The sequence below is a fragment of the Trachemys scripta genome, chromosome 16 (assembly GCF_013100865.1).
Source record: "Trachemys scripta elegans isolate TJP31775 chromosome 16, CAS_Tse_1.0, whole genome shotgun sequence".
Lineage (NCBI taxonomy): Eukaryota > Metazoa > Chordata > Testudines > Emydidae > Trachemys > Trachemys scripta.
In genome coordinates, this window is record NC_048313.1 from 3,806,605 (window position 1) to 3,821,371 (window position 14,767).

At 65.4% G+C, this 14,767-nt stretch overlaps 1 protein-coding gene across 2 annotated transcripts in view; it reads left to right on the forward strand.

The window, feature by feature from the left end:
* The window catches only part of PLEKHG2 (pleckstrin homology and RhoGEF domain containing G2), a 28,748-nt gene extending 14,787 nt beyond the window's left edge, over positions 1 to 13,961 (forward strand). For both annotated transcript variants that reach the window (XM_034792298.1, XM_034792299.1), the window contains 15 exons: positions 1,057 to 1,123; positions 2,250 to 2,296; positions 2,620 to 2,770; positions 3,523 to 3,654; positions 4,006 to 4,188; positions 4,608 to 4,700; positions 5,402 to 5,488; positions 5,785 to 5,818; positions 6,440 to 6,541; positions 6,878 to 6,979; positions 7,679 to 7,720; positions 8,327 to 8,364; positions 8,905 to 9,180; positions 10,352 to 11,711; positions 13,526 to 13,961. In XM_034792298.1, the coding sequence (XP_034648189.1) occupies positions 1,057 to 1,123; positions 2,250 to 2,296; positions 2,620 to 2,770; positions 3,523 to 3,654; positions 4,006 to 4,188; positions 4,608 to 4,700; positions 5,402 to 5,488; positions 5,785 to 5,818; positions 6,440 to 6,541; positions 6,878 to 6,979; positions 7,679 to 7,720; positions 8,327 to 8,364; positions 8,905 to 9,180; positions 10,352 to 11,711; positions 13,526 to 13,836 (3,025 nt within the window). In that variant the 3' untranslated portion in view covers positions 13,837 to 13,961. The remainder of the gene's footprint in view (positions 1 to 1,056; positions 1,124 to 2,249; positions 2,297 to 2,619; positions 2,771 to 3,522; positions 3,655 to 4,005; positions 4,189 to 4,607; positions 4,701 to 5,401; positions 5,489 to 5,784; positions 5,819 to 6,439; positions 6,542 to 6,877; positions 6,980 to 7,678; positions 7,721 to 8,326; positions 8,365 to 8,904; positions 9,181 to 10,351; positions 11,712 to 13,525) is intronic.
* The last annotated feature ends 806 nt before the right edge of the window (positions 13,962 to 14,767 follow it).

Below are 14,767 nucleotides of genomic sequence, written 5' to 3' on the forward strand. Positions count from 1 at the left end.
GGGTTCCCCCCCCCCCAATGGCAGTGTTTGGCTGGGGAGGGTTGGAGGGGGCAGGGTGGATCAATGAGGAACCCTCTCCCCCTCCCCCCCCACCGTGCCTTCCGCCATGTGGTTTGCGGCTGGGTTTCTCGGAGCTCGTTTCCTGGTGGGGCCATGTGAGGACACGGGGTGGGGGCGCGTGTTCTCGGGGTGCTGATGGCCGGGGAGTCCGGGGGAGGGACGGGGCAGGGGTCTGGCTGGGGACCTCCCTCGGAACAGAGCCGCCGTTATCCCCCGGGGAAGCGTAGGGTTAACAGTGGGTGTGGGGGTGGGACGGGGAGGGAGCCCGGCTCTGGGGAAGGCACAGGACGTGGGGCTGGGGTGACAGGCCCTGCGAGGGCAGATCTAAGTAGGGACGGGGCCGCTGATTCTAGCCTCGGGATGCTATGTGGCTGGGAGTGGGAGGGCTCACTAGGGAGCGCTCTCCCCTCCCAGTTTTCCCTAACCCCAGTGGCTCAGCTGGGGCGCCCTAGAGAAGTGAGACCCTGGCGCGTCCAGAATCCAGAGAACCCACCTGCTGTGTAAATTCACCCTCCACCCCCTCCTTAAAGCATTGGGAGAGGGTTGGCCTGGCTGCTAAGCGTGTGAGTGCCGCTGCCCTCTACTGGCTCTAATCAGCATTGCCCCTCTCTGTGTCATGGCCCCTATACTGCTAGCGGCTAGTGGGGATTCCCCTTTCGCGCTGGTGGCGGGTGGGAACCGGGCCTTTGCAGCACAAATCCTGCACCTGTTGCTTGTGTTGAAAGGAAGGGAAGGTGCACGGCTCAGGGACTTGACCTCAGCGCCTTGTATGTTGAGGTCACGGGTTCGAATCCAGCCAGTGCCAACCTGTATAGGGAAGATGCAATTATGCAAACTACTTGCAAATTTGGAGTCTGAGACGCAGTTTCTGGGTGCGTGCAGAGGGGTCTCCAGATGACACAGATCCCCCCCCCCCCCCCCCAGAAACAGCCTTTACACTGCGTGCCCCTTGCATCAGCGGCTTCACCCCCTGCCCTCTTTCTCCCCCTTGTGCAGTGAGCTCCTGGAAGAGCTGGAGAGCAGCAGCAGCGCCCATGCCATCGCCGAGTGCTTCGTGCAACGGGTAAGGGCCCACCTGTCCTGCCCCTCCCCGCCCCCCTCCAGCTGCGACCCCTTTCTGCCTCTCCTGCACCCCCTATTGTACCCAGGTGTTTACTGCACGAGCTCCCTCCGGCTCTGGGTACAGGCAGCGACGGAGGGGTGGGACAGGGACAGGTCATCTAATCCCCCCCCAGCCTTTTGCAAGGAGAAAGGGGGGTTGGCACAGAGCAGTAGGGGGTGTGAGCCCCACCCGATCTGGTTAGGGGGCCCTTTGGCGGGGGAGGGCTGAGAGAGGGAGGGGGGAAGGAGGAATGGAAAGAATGAAGGGTGGTTGGGGGGACAGAGGGGTGGAAGGATGGGGGCTGGGTGGATAAAGGATCGATGGATGGATGGGGGAAAGAGGGATGCTGGATGAATGGAGTAGGGGAGGCTGGATGGATGGAGCAAACTGATTTCCACTAAGGGGATCTTGGGAGAGATGCCTGCCGGGGGTGGGATTGGTGGGGGGTGGGGGGACAGGTTATCAAGGGATGGGGGGGAAGGATGAGGGTTGGGGGAGGGGCTGCCCTGAGGTCAGAGGGGTGCAGCCAGAGTAGAGGGGGGCCGATCTGGGGTCTGGGAACTTAAGTGGGAGATTGGAAGGGTGGGGTGGGAACGAAGTGTGAAGGAGCCAAGCAAAGTGGAGGAGCCAGGCAGGGACGGAGTCTAGGCTGCATCTCGGAGCCAAGTGAGGGATCCCTATAAAAACAGCCCCGGTGCCCCACCCCAGAGGTGGCTGCACCTCAGGGCCGGGCTCCATGTATAAACAGCCTCCATCACACACCCCATCCCCAGAGGTGGCTGCATCTCAGTGCCAGGTGAGGGATCCCTTATAAACAGTCTCCCCGCATCCCACCCCAAAGGCAGATGCATCTTAGGGCTAGGCGAGGGATTGGTGCATGAACCACCCTTGCGCCTCAACCCAGAGGTGGCCACATCTGAGCACGGGGGCAGTCGGGTGCCCTTTGGGAGAGGGGCTGTGAAACCCTCCTCCCTCTCTGCACCTCGGCTTCCACCCCGGCTGGCGCCTACCGACCCCGCTCGCTCCGTGTCCCTGTCCCATCTCTGGCGCTGCCCCCTTCCCTGACACCCCCTGTTTTCTCTTGCAGAGCGAGGAATTTGACATCTACACCCTGTACTGCATGAACTACCCCAAGTGAGTAGGTGCCACCAGCCCAGGAGTGGGGAGGGCCGGGGATCGATGGGTCCCACCCCCCCGGGTGGGGGGAGGAGGGAGAGGATGCATGGGCCACTGGGATCCGAGTCTGTCCCCCCAACCCTACTTGGGGAAGGGGGCAGGGGTGTTAGGAGCCAGACTGGGGCGGGTAGGCATGCCCCCTCGCCTGGTGCCAGGGCGGGCACCCCCTGGTGGCAGGGCAAGCGGGCCCTTTCCCTCACCCGGTGCTGGGGCGGATGGGCACCGTCCCCCATCGCTCGCCACCTCCTGGTGCCCAGCTAGCCTGCCCGTCTCCCCCCCAGCTCGGTGTCGGTGCTGCGGGAGTGCATGGAGAACCAGGTGCTGGCGGGGTTTTTCCGAGAGCGCCAGGCCACGCTGTGCCACTCTCTGCCCCTGGAGACCTACCTGCTAAAACCTGTCCAGAGGATCCTCAAATACCATCTCCTGCTGCAGGTGGGTGACACCCCCAGCGGGGCCTGGCCGACACCCCCTGCCCCTCTCCCCGGGCTGCGGGACATTCAGGTGGGGTGCGCAGGTTCCCTACAACGGGCACCCTCTTGAAGCGACTGTGATGGGGAGGTGAGACGGAGGAATCCACGGAGCAAAGACCCCAGCAGTGCCCAGGCAGGAGCTCCCCCCCGCAGCCAGAGCTCCCGCCCCACGCCCCACAGCGCCCCCTGCTGGGAGAGACTGGGAGCTCCCCCCTCAGTCAGCGTTCCCACCCCGCTCCCCACAGTGCCCCCCTCTGGGAGAGACTGGGAGCTCCCCCCTCAGTCAGCGTTCCCGCCCTGCTCCCCACAGTGCCCCCCTCTGGGAGAGACTGGGAGCTCCCCCCATAGCCAGCGTTCCTGCCCTGCTTCCCACAGTGCCCCCTGCTGGCAGAGACTGGGAGCCCCCACTACAGCCAGAGCTCCCACCCCATGCCCCACAGCACCCCCTGCTGGCAGAGACTGGGAGCTCTGCCCCAGAGCCAGTGTTTGCACCCCACAGCGTCCTCAGCTGGGAGAGACTGGGAGCTCTGTCCCATAGCCAGTGTTTCCGCCCCACTCCCCCCTGCACCCTGCCGGGAGAGGCCCTGGAGTCGCTGGGAGCTCCCCCAGGGGCATGGCCCTTGTTGCCCTGAGGGCCCAGCTCGGCCTCTCCCTGGCGTCTGTGCGGGGGGAGCCGGTGGGTGCTTGAGGGGCCGTTCTCCTGCCGCCCCCCAGGAGCTGGCCCGGCACTGTGAGCGGAGCAGCGCAGGCTACGAGGCGGTGGAGGAAGCCATCATCACCATGACGGCCGTGGCCTGGTACATCAACGACATGAAGCGGAAGCAGGAACACGCTGCCCGGCTGCAGGTGGGGGGGGGCACCATCCTACCACCCCAGTCAAACCACCCCTCCCCAGGGCCCCTCCTGGCCGGACCCCCAGCTGTTTCCACAACCCCCCCCCCGCTCCCCCAAGGCTCCCAGATGGGATCTCCTCCCCCCTGGGTCACCCCCTTGGCAGACCCCAACTAGTCTCCCCCATCTCCTGGTCCCTTCCTGGCTGTACCCCCAGCTGCCCCCCCTGAGCCCTCCCATTGGTGGGATCACCCTTTAGTGGGATCCCCCAGCCGGTCCCTCCCCCGCTGCAGGTCCCTATCCAGCCAAACCCGCCCCCCAGCCCCGGTCCGCACGAAGGCTGATCTGCGGCCGTGTCCCCCCCAGGAGCTGCAGGGGCTGCTGGTGGGCTGGATGGGGCCGGAGCTGGAGGCCTTCGGGGAGCTGGTGCTGGAGGGGCAGTTCCGGGTGCAGCGGGTGCGGCGGGAACGCGCCTTCTTCCTCTTCAGCAAGATGCTGCTGGTTGCCAAGCGCCGCGGGCCGGCCTTCGTCTACAAGAGCCACATCTTCGTAAGGGGGGGCCCCGCCCAGTCGGGGATGGGAAGGGGGAGGGGCACCCCCATCCCCTGGGGGGGCGTGGCCAGGGCTCACTCTCTTCTCTGGGGGGATGGTTGAGGGGTCCCTATCCTTTAGGGGCTAGGCAGGGGGAGGGCACCCCAAATCCACTGGTGGGCAGGGGCCCCCCTCACCTCTGCTGGCTTTCCCCAGCCGTCCCCTGTGGCCGGGGCGGGGTCTGTACTAGCCCCGCGTGGGCTCCATCGAGGGGTGCCTGGCCCCTGGGCAGTTCCCCCTCCGCAGCTCCCTCCTGTGGCCCCCAGGACCCCCGCGCTGTCCCCTGCCCCCGTGCCCCTGTGCAGTCCCCTGCCCCCGCGAGGGGCCGGCGGCCAGAGTGGAGAGGGGCCATGCTGCGCTCTCTTCCTCCCCTCCAGTGCTGTAACCTGGCCCTGTCGGAGAGCCTCAAGGACCCCCTGAGCTTCAAGATCTCGGACCTCACCATCCCCAAGCAGCAGCACGTGGTGCAGGTGAGTGCAGCCCTCCTGCCCCCCATATGGTGGCGCTAGGGGGCAGGGGCTCAGCAGTGGGGTCGGTGGGGGGGGGGAGGCGCGACGCGACGACGACTCTGCCCTTGCAATGAGTTCCAAGGGCAATTCCCCAATGCGGCGCTAGGGGACGCTGTGTTGTGGGGGAAGGGTCTCTTCCCTCATAGGGAAAACCCCGCCCCCCCGTATCCCCTGCGGGGCTGCAAGGGGTGTGGGGGGGCTCAAAAGGGGGGCGCTCTCCTCACTGCCCCAGGGTTGTGGTAGGGCGTGTTGTCCTTGTGCCGGAGAGATGCAGCCGAGATCCTGCCAAGTTGTGGCTACTGGAGATCCCCTGGCACTTGCCCCTGGCCCAAAACCCGGATCGGTTTCCCCTCTGCGCCTTCGCTTGGATCCTTCACGCCGGGTGAGGGATCCCTGTATAACCAGCCCCTACACTCCACCCCAGAGGTAGCTGCATCTCAGCACTGGGTGAGGGGTCCCTGTATAACCAGCCCCTGCTCCCCACCCCAGAGGTGGCTGCATCTCGGCACCAGCTGAGGGGTCCCTGTATAACCAACCCCCGCGCCCCACCCCAGAGGTGGCTGCATCTCAGCACCGGGTGAGGTGTCCCTGCATAACCAGCCCCCGCCCCAGAGGTGGCTGCAGATCAGCTATGGCTGTTACTTCCCCCGTCCCCTCTGCAGGCCAGGAACCAGGAAGAGAAGCGGGTGTGGATCCATTACCTGAAGCGTCTGATCGTTGAGAACCACCCGGCGTCTATCCCTCAGAAGGTGAGCGGGGAAGGATGCAGCTAAGGGGTCTCCGCCGGCCGCTCGGAGTCTGTTCTCAGACCCCACTCCTGTTCCTAATGGAGCCATTGCCCCCGGCTGCCTCCCGCTGCCGGCCTCGGCCAGGGGCCAACAAGGGACTGGGCCTTGGAGGCTGCACTCCCCTATTACCCCTGCAGGGGGCGTGGCATGCTGCAGCCAGGTGTGCAGTAGCCCCTGGAGGCCGCACTCCCCTCTTCTCCCCACAGGGGGCGCTGTGCACTGCAGCCAGGTGTGTAACCCCCTTTTCCTTGTTACAGGCCAAGCAAGTGCTGCTGGAGAACAGCTTCCAAAGTAAGTGAGCGGCTCTCTGCACCCAGGCCCCTCCCCCGCCCGGAGCCAGGGAGAGAACCCAGGAGTCCTGGCTCCCAGCCCTCCCCTGCTCTAGCCACTAGACCCCACTCCCCTCCCAGAGCTGGGGAGAGAACCCAGGAGTCCTGGCTCCCAGCCCCTCCCCCGCTCTAACCACTAGACCCCACTCCCTTCCCAGAGCTGGGAAGAGAATACAAGAGTCCTGGCTCCCAGACCCCCTGCTCTAACCACTAGACCCCACTCCCCTCCCAGAGCTGGGGAGAGAACCCAGGAGTCCTGGCTCCCAGCCCCCCTGCTCTAACCACTAGACCCCACTCCCTTCCCAGAGCTGGGGAGAGAACCCAGGAGCCCTGGCTCCCAGCCCCCCCCCCCCCCCCCAGCCACTAGACCCCATTCCCCTTCCAGAGCTGGGGAGAGAACCAGCCCCCCACTTCTGCTGTAGGCCAGTAGCCTTGTTGCTGAGTGACGGGAAGGGAGGGGATGGAAGGAGGAGGGGCTGGGCAGGGTATAAGCCGAGCACAGGGCTCGTGGGGCTGCCGGGGTCGACAGCGTTTGGGGAGAGGGGCGGTGGCGTTAGACGCTCCAACCCGTCGTCTGTACCAGGCTCCCCGGAGATCCGCTGCAGCCCGGAGCCCCTGAAGACGCCGGCCCCCTCTCCAAGGATGGAGGACGCCTGGGGCTTCCCCCGCAGCAGGCGGCAGTCAGGTACTAAGGGACCAGGGGGGAAAGTGGGGCGCAGCAGCTCCTGCAAAGGGGGGCGTGTTCCCAGCCATGGGCCAGGCCAGCGCCCCGTTGAGCTGAGCCGGGACGCCATGGGGATCTTGACGCCAGCGGGGTGGGGGTGGGACCGTGCGCCAGGGAGCGGGTCCTGGCACTAATGCCCCGATGTGAAAGGACCCTGCTGCACTCGGGGGCGGGGGGGGGGGGAAATCCCAACCCAGCCCCTGCAGCACCAGAGTGGGGGGCTGGCGCCCCAGAGAAGCCAGAGGCAGGGGTGTGGCAGGATTCCCCTCCGATCTGGGCTCTCCTGTCCCGTTTCAGAGCCGCCCAAATTCATGTGCAGCCCGGAGAGAGCCCGCAAAAGCTGCCCCGTCATCCAGCTGGACGGCGCCATTCAGTACCGCCGGGGGCGCAGGCAATCCGGTGAGTGCCCCCGAGCCAGCACGGGACGGCAGGAGAGGAGTTTGCCGGGACTCAGCCCAGCTCCTATGGGGATTGGGGGGGGGGGGGTGGCACCTCCCAACTCATGCAAATGGGGCCTCCCCGTCAGTGGGTTCAGCCGACAGGGGAAGGATTGATTGGGCCACGAAGATAGAGCACCCCCCCCGCCCTCCGATGGGGAAACTGAGGCATGTATGTGACAGAGCTAGGGAGAGAACCCAGCCCCCCTGCTCTAGCCACTAGACCTCACTTCCCTCCCAGAGCTGGGGAGAGAACCCAGAAGTCCTGGCTCCCAGCTCTGGGAGGGGAGCGGGATCTAGTGAGTTAGAGGAGGAGGGCTGGGAGCCAGGACTCCTGGGTTCTCTCCCTAGGTCTGGGAGGGGAATGGGGTCTAGTGGCTAGAGCAGGAAACAACAGGGTCAGGACTCCTGGGTTCTCTGCCAAAGACTTGCCGTGTGACTTTGTATAAGTCTCGTCCCCTTGTTGTGCCTCAGTTTTCCCCCCAACCTCTTTGTGCCTCAGTTTCCCCGGCTGTCATTCCGCCGGCTGGGGTGGGCCACACAGGGGAGCGCCCCAGCTCTTCCTGGCAGGGTGGAACCTGAGTGGTCTTAACGAGGTGTTCCCGCCCTCTCCCAGCCCCCGGGGGGCTTCAGCTAACACTTCTCCTTCCTCTGCCCCCAGAGCCGGCCACTGAGCTGAGCCAGATGGGGCAGGAGCAGAACGGTAAGTATCCCCCACCCCGCTCTCCTGGTGCCCCTCAGTCCTGACCCGCAGCCCCCACCATGCCCTGGGCTCTCCCACTGCTCTCCTGGTGCCCCTCAGTCCCGACCCGCAGCCTCCACCATGCCCTGGGCTCTCCCACTGCTCTCCTGGTGCCCCTCAGTCCCGACCCGCAGCCCCCACCATGCCCTGGGCTCTCCCACTGCTCTCCTGGTGCCCCTCGGTCCCCCTCACCTCCCTGCTATCCCAGCCCTGGGCTCCCCCCGACCAGGCCCCTCAATTGGCTGCGTTGCCAACATGAAGCCAGTCCTGAGTTATGGATCTCAGCCTTCCCGGAGGGTTAGGCAGTCACTGGCTATCCCATCACTGCCCACTAGAGGGGAGTCTTGCCCTTTCCTCTGATGCAGGCAGGATACCGGGGTAGATGGGCCCCAAGTCTGGTCTGATCTGAAAATTCCCGTGTTCCGAAGAGCCCGGGACAGGACCGGAGCCCAGGAGGTGCTGGCGGGGCTATCCCTTGTTTTGACAGACAGGTCCGTGCTGGTGGGTTTCGGGGCCGGCTGCTCAGGTGTCTAACTCTGGGTTTGTCTCTTTCCCTTCTGTGCTGAGGTCGCTGTCGGGGGCTCCCGGCCACCCCCAAATTGAAGGTAAGGGGCCGGCGTGTTCTGGGGTTTCCCTTCCCCAGTTGGTGTTTTATTGCTGCCCATAGGGCCTCAGTGCCAGGGTAGGAAGTTGGAAGGTGTGCGTTGTGCTCCCAGCTCAGGGGGTGGGGGCAGGACTCCTGGGTTCTCTCCTTGGTTCTGAGAGGGGAGTGGGATCTAGTGGTTACAGCGGGAGGCGGCTGGGAATCAGGACTCCGGGGTTCTCTCCTTGGCTCTGAGAGAGGAGTGAGGTCTAGTGCTTAGAGCTGGGGGGCCTGGGAGCCAGGACTCCTGGGTTTTATCTCCAGCTCTGGGAGGGGAATGGGGGCTAGTGGTTAGAGTGGGGGGAGGCTGGGAATCAGGACTCCTAGGTTCTATCCCCAGCTTGGGGGTGGGGGGGAGGTTAAAACAGGCAAATAACCTTGCTTCCCTCTCCCCACCCAGTGCCCAGGTCTGGGGGGCCTGGGGGGCGGGGATCGGGGGGGTGGGGGGGGAATCAGTCCAGGACTGCCATCCTTAGCAGCCTGGGGCCTCTTCCCCTTGCAGCACGCGGGCAGCGAGGGGGAGCTGTTCCCCGCCCCACCGCCACTGGCGCTCTCGGGCAGCGTCTGCACCCTGGACTCCAGCGTGGCCGAGGAGTCAGACCCCGGCGAGGACGCCGAGTCGCCCCCGTTCTGCCTGGCCGAGGAGCCGCTGTCCATCACCGAGGAGATCCTGGAGCTGCTCACCCAGAGGGGGCTAAGCAGGGACCTGGGGACAGAGGAGACGCCCTGGGGGCAGGGGGAGCAGCGCCCCGGGAGCCCCACTCCACAGCCGGAGCAGGTACGTGAGGCGGGGCATAATGGGAGAGAAGGTAGAAGCAGCATTAGCTAGTGGATGGGGCACTGGGCTGAGAACCAGGACTCCTGGGTTCTGTCTCTGGCTGAGGGAGGGGAATGAGGTCTAGTGGTCAGAGCAGTGGGTCTGGGAGCCAGGACTCCTGGGTTCTGTCTCTGGGAGGGAAGTGCGGTCTAGTGGTTAGAGCAGGGCCTGGGACTCAGACTTCTGGGTGCCTACTGGTAACATTTTCAAAAGCACCTGACTTAAGAGCAAACGTCCCATTTTCAAAAGCGACTGGGCCCTTCGGAGTCTGATTCTTCCCGGGTCCCTTAAATGGGACTTGGGATCCGAAACTGCGTTGGGGCTTGTGAAAATTCTACCCCGGCTCTGCCGGCGCAGCGCCATCAGCCTTCCGCCCAACCTGAGATTTGGCTGCGAAATCCTGCGATTTTTGCCTGAGAAATCGTGAGATTCAAGGGTTCTTTCTTCTGCTCTGAGGTCACATTTTCATCCTTTTCTGGGCAACCAGGAGGGCTAGCAATTTGCTTTTGGTCTTTGAATCAAAGCCGAGATTCCCCCGAAAGCGCATGATTCCAAGAGCTGTGTGATTATTAAGGGAAACCGCCAGGATCTGTTAGCTAGACCTGGACGGGAAACTTTGCTCATCCTAGGATCACGGTCAAGAGATCGAAACATTTTCCCTTCCCGAATCGGGACGTAAAATCAAAATCTCAAAGATTTTCACCAGTCGGAAATTCGTTTCTCTTCTGCTCGTTTCATTTCACTTTTGATCCTTATTTTTTAACTCGGGGCTCTCCATAAATGACGTAACACATTTTGGGGTGACTTTCAAGCCCTGCCCGCCCTGGGTGACACTTTGTAACACGGGAACAAAGAGCGAAATGAAGGCTTCACCTACCCGCTGCCGGGTTACCTAATTTTTTATTATTTCTGTGTTTTATTATATGGTTTGAACCGGAAAACTGGAATTTTTCATTTAAAAAAATGTAGAAACTTTTTTCCCGAGGTGTGTTCGAGGCGAGAAATGCGTCCGTTTCCCGCCAGCGGGGGTCCGGTTTCGACGGGTCACCATTTTCTGCTGGAACGATCCTTTGCTGGGAACTATCCCCCCGGCCTGGCTCTGATCCTGCTGTTATCTGTTTTGATCCCCCAGGATCCGCCTCTGAGCCGAGCCGTGCTGGGAGAACGAGCCGAGGGAAGCGAGGTTCAGGAGGGAGACGCTGCCGAGCGAGACGAGCCCCACCCTGGCAGCCTCGGCGTGACGCAACCCCTCCCACCGCGCCATCCCCCTCGCAGCGAATTGGAGGAGAAGCAGGAGCGGGGCCCTTCCCCTCTTTGTGTCCTAGAAGACCTGGGTGCAGAGGAGGCCGCCGGCAAGCCAGAGGTCCTGGCAGGGGATAACGCCCTGCGTGCGGGGCGGGAAGCGTGCAGCGGGGAGCTCGGCTCCACCGATGGGGCCTGCCCCCCGTACAGGGATGGGTCAGCGCGGGACTCGCCGCTGACCCGAGACGACCGGCTGCTGATTGAGAAGATCAAGTGCTACTATGAGGCGGGCGAGGCTGCCCCAGACCCCCCCGCTCGGGAGGGCGCCCTCTCCGCCCCCGCCGGCATGGTGCGGGACTCTGTGCTCCACCTCAACCGCCTCCCCCAGCAGGAGGGTGCCATGGACCGCGAGGGGGGCGGGGCTTCTTGGGCCAAGGCCCGCCCTGCCCGCCAGGAGGATGCTAGGAGGAGGTGGGGCCAGTTTCTTGACCAAAACACCACCCCTCATGACGCCAACCAAGAGGATTCTGGGAAGGGAGAGGGCCCGGCCTTTGATCAAGGCACTCAATTTGGTGCCAACCAAGAGGCCCACGAGGATGCTGGGAAGGGACAGGACCAGCCTATCAACCCAGACATCCATGGCACCAACCAAGAGGATGCGGGGAAGGGGCGGGACCAGCTCACCGACCAAGGTACCGAAGCTGGCGCCAACCAAGAGGATGCTGGGAAGGGGCGGGACCAGCCTGCCAGCCATGTTGCCCTGCCCCCTGCCAGCCAGGAGCCCGAGTACAAGTCGTGCGCGGAGATCCGGCGGGCCTGGCGGGAGAAAGAGCGGGGGGCGGCGGACGCCCTGGGAGCACGCACCCCCCGCGTGAAGCAGGGCAGCAAAGGGTCGGCGGCCGCCCGCGAGCCCCCACCGTTCCTGGAGCCCCTGTGGATTGTGGAGGAATCGGATCTGGCTGCCCCGCCCCGGCTGTCCTGTGGCGACGCGGTCCCTCGTGCCGATGGTGTCCCGCCCGCCGGCTACGCCCCCCTGCCAGGGTTATATGAGGACACTGCCCCTTGCCTGCTGGAGAACTCGGAGCGGATCCTCAGCAAGGTGCAAGCCCTGGCGCGGATGTACAGCGAGAAGATCAGCCGGGCCAAGACGGCCCGGAGGCCGCAGGACGGGCCGCGCCGCCCGGCACCCAGCAGGATGGGCACCCTGGAAAGCCTGCGGGAGGAGATGCCAGGGCCCTGCCTCCCTCGCTGTGAGTCCCAGGGCCTCTGGCTGGGTGGGTAGGATCCCCCTGCAGCGGCGTGGCTTGGAGGGGGGCCTTGGGAGGGGTCTGGGGCAGCCCCAGGTGTCAGAGAACTCCACCCCTCTGTAGGGCACCCCAGGGTGCCACTCTGTGTGCCAGGCTCTCTGCGGCATGGCTCTCCCTCTCCCCACTGCTCCCCGCTCCGTGTCCCATTCCCCACCCGCCTGAGCCAGCCAGTCCCCCACCCTCGGATGGATCAGAGCCGGCGCCCCCTAGACGGGAAAGGCTCCGTGCCCTATTCCCCGCCCCCCTGAGCCAGCCAGTCCCCCGCCCTGGGCTGGATCAGAGCCGGCTAGAGGGGAAAGGCTCCGTGTCCCATTCCCCGCCCGCCTGAGCCAGCCAGTCCCCCACCCTGGGCTGGATCAGAGCCGGCGCCCCCTAGAGGGGAAAGGCTCTGTGCCCTATTCCCCGCCCCCCTGAGCCAGGCAGTCCCTTCTTCAACTCTCTAGGCTGTGTGGAGAATCATGATGGGTCCCAGGGCAATGGGGTAACGTGGAGTCCAGATCGGGGCAGGCTCTGAGCCTCCAGCAGCCCTGGCCTGTTTGCCCCCGGCTCCCCGGCCGCTGGCTTTCCCTGCCGCCTGCCTCCCAGGTCTGTGTACCTGGATCCCTCCTTACGTCCGTCTCTGCTGTCCGAGCGTTCGTCCCTGGGTGCCTGGACACCAGAGCAGGCCGCACTGCGCGCCGGAGCCACCCGGCCGGTCCCAGAGCTTGGTAACGGGTCCCTGCCGCAGCATGCGGCCGGCGCGGAGCCGCCCAGCGAGACGGGAGTGCGGAGCCCGAGCAAAGCCATCCTGGGGCCCGGGGGTGGAGGGAGCGGCCTGAAGCTGCACAGGGGTCTTTGTGCCGGCTGCGGCAGGAGCGGCCCGCTTGCGGGGCTTTCCTTCAGCTCAAGCCGTAGATGCCGGGGGTGGATTTCAAGGACGTGGGTTCTAGTCCCATCTACCCTAAGTAGGTGAGGACTATCCCTGCAGCGTGCAACTCATCAGCCCCGTGCAGGAAGCGTTCACAGGCGCCGCTGGGCCCCGTTCGGTGACACACACACAGTCATTCCAGGGGGGCTCAGACTAGAAAGCTGGTTGTAACCCCTGCAGGCTGCCCCCCGGCGTCAGAACGAAAGCAGCTGTCCTGGGACCGGCGCCCAGGAAAGAAAATGTTCCTTGCGGGGGCCTGAGAGCAGATGGGAAGGGCTGCTGGGAACGTGGAGCGCAGGGGGGCTGGCTCTGGTGAAATCAGACCCTGCCATCTGAGCAATGTGTGTGGGTCTGAGCGAGAGACTGCAGCCCCCCCTGCTGGCACGGGGTGCGCTCGCACACTGGGCGGAGTTCCCGGATTTGCTAGGCTGGGTCCCCAGCCGGGGTGAACGCTGGAGTAATAGTCCCAGGCAGTGGGACCCAGCACCATCCCTTTGACTTCTGTGGCTCCTAATGCCTGTTCACACCAGCTGGGGGGGGAGAGGAGGGGGTCTGGCCCTGCACCCCTAGCTTCGGGGGTAAATTGGGGCCGCGTTCTCAGCCCTGTAGTAGGCGAGAGAATAATATTCGTCCCCTCAGCAGGTCTCCACGTGCTTCACAAAGGGGGGTAAATTGGGTCCCATTTTTACAGATGGGGAAACTGAGGCACGGGGCTTTCCCGAGCTCACCCCGGAGCAGCACAAGGATTAGAACCGGGTCTCCTGAGGCTCATGCCCACTAGGCCGCACGTGGGGATAAGGGGCGTAAGCCGACAAGGAGCCGCTGACCCCTCTCCCCGTGTCTCCCCCAGGCGAGCCCCGGCTTTACGGCCACGTGCTCATCCGCGAGCCCTCCCTGCACGTGAACTGCGTCCAGGAGAACGTGCTGCTGGTGGCTGCCGCCCGAGGGAACGCCCTGGATCTGCGCAGCGACCGGCCTGCACCCCTCCTGGCTTCCCGGTGCCTGGGTTCGTCCCCAGCAGAGGAGCCGGGAGCCGCCCGGCAGGAGCCTCCCCCCCCCGCTGGTGGAATCACCCCCGAAGCTCAGCGGGGACCCCCCGAGCCCAGGCGATCCGGTTGGGGAAGGCCCCGTCATGGGCAGCTCTCCCCCGCCGGCTCCTGATGCTACCAGTGGAACTGGCACGACACCCGAAGCCAGGGATTTTGAGGGAGCCGGGTGCCCGTCGGTGCCTGGCTGCCGAGCCGAGCTGGTGGTCTGCGGGCGCCGGGGTGAGCCAAGCGCCAGGGAGGTTTCTGCGGAGACGGCAGCCTCCTCTCCCTTGTGGGAAGTGGCCCCGAGCCAGCAGGCGTCGGAGGTGACCGGGCTGGTCCCAGCCGCCTCCCCCAGTCCTGCGGCGGAACGGCAGCCTGCGTGTGTCGGCACGTCCACCGAGCCCGACCCGCTGGGGCCGGGCCCCTCCATCCCTGGCGCTGGCCCCCCGGAGCCGGCGGGGGAGCAGAGCGGGCCCGTCGCCGTCCTGCTGCCAGAGGAGCGAGCCCTGGCTTTGGGCAGGGATTCCCGGCCTGGCACTGAGGAGCTGCTCGCCCAGCCATCACCGGGGCCCGTCCGCTGCGGGACTGGAGAGGCGTCCCTGTCTCCCGCGCCGGACCCCGTCCCGCCGGCGGCGCCCTCCAGTGCTGCGGGATCCCCGTCTCCGCTCCACAGCAACGTCGTGCCCCTGGCAGCTCTGCCGTCCCGGGGCATCTGCCTACCTTCCCAGGCCACGGGTGTGGCACGCCCGTCCCCGGAGCTGTCCTCAGCTGCAGCTGCCCAGCCCAGCCGCTCCGCGGCCCGGTCGGCTCCCGCTTCGCCCAGCTCCGGCCCCCTCCCGGCTCTGCCGCGCCTCCAGACCTCCTCCCCGGCACACCGGCGCCTCTCCTCCAGCGCCGCGGCCATCTCCAGGTACATCGCCGCCTCCTGCATCAGCCAGAGCCTGGCCAAGAGAAATGGTGCCCCCTCGGGGCCGCCTGGCACCCAGCCTCCGTCGACAGAGACTCCGGCACCCACCAGGCCTCTGCCTCCCTGCTCAGCCATCCCGAGACCGTCCTCCTGC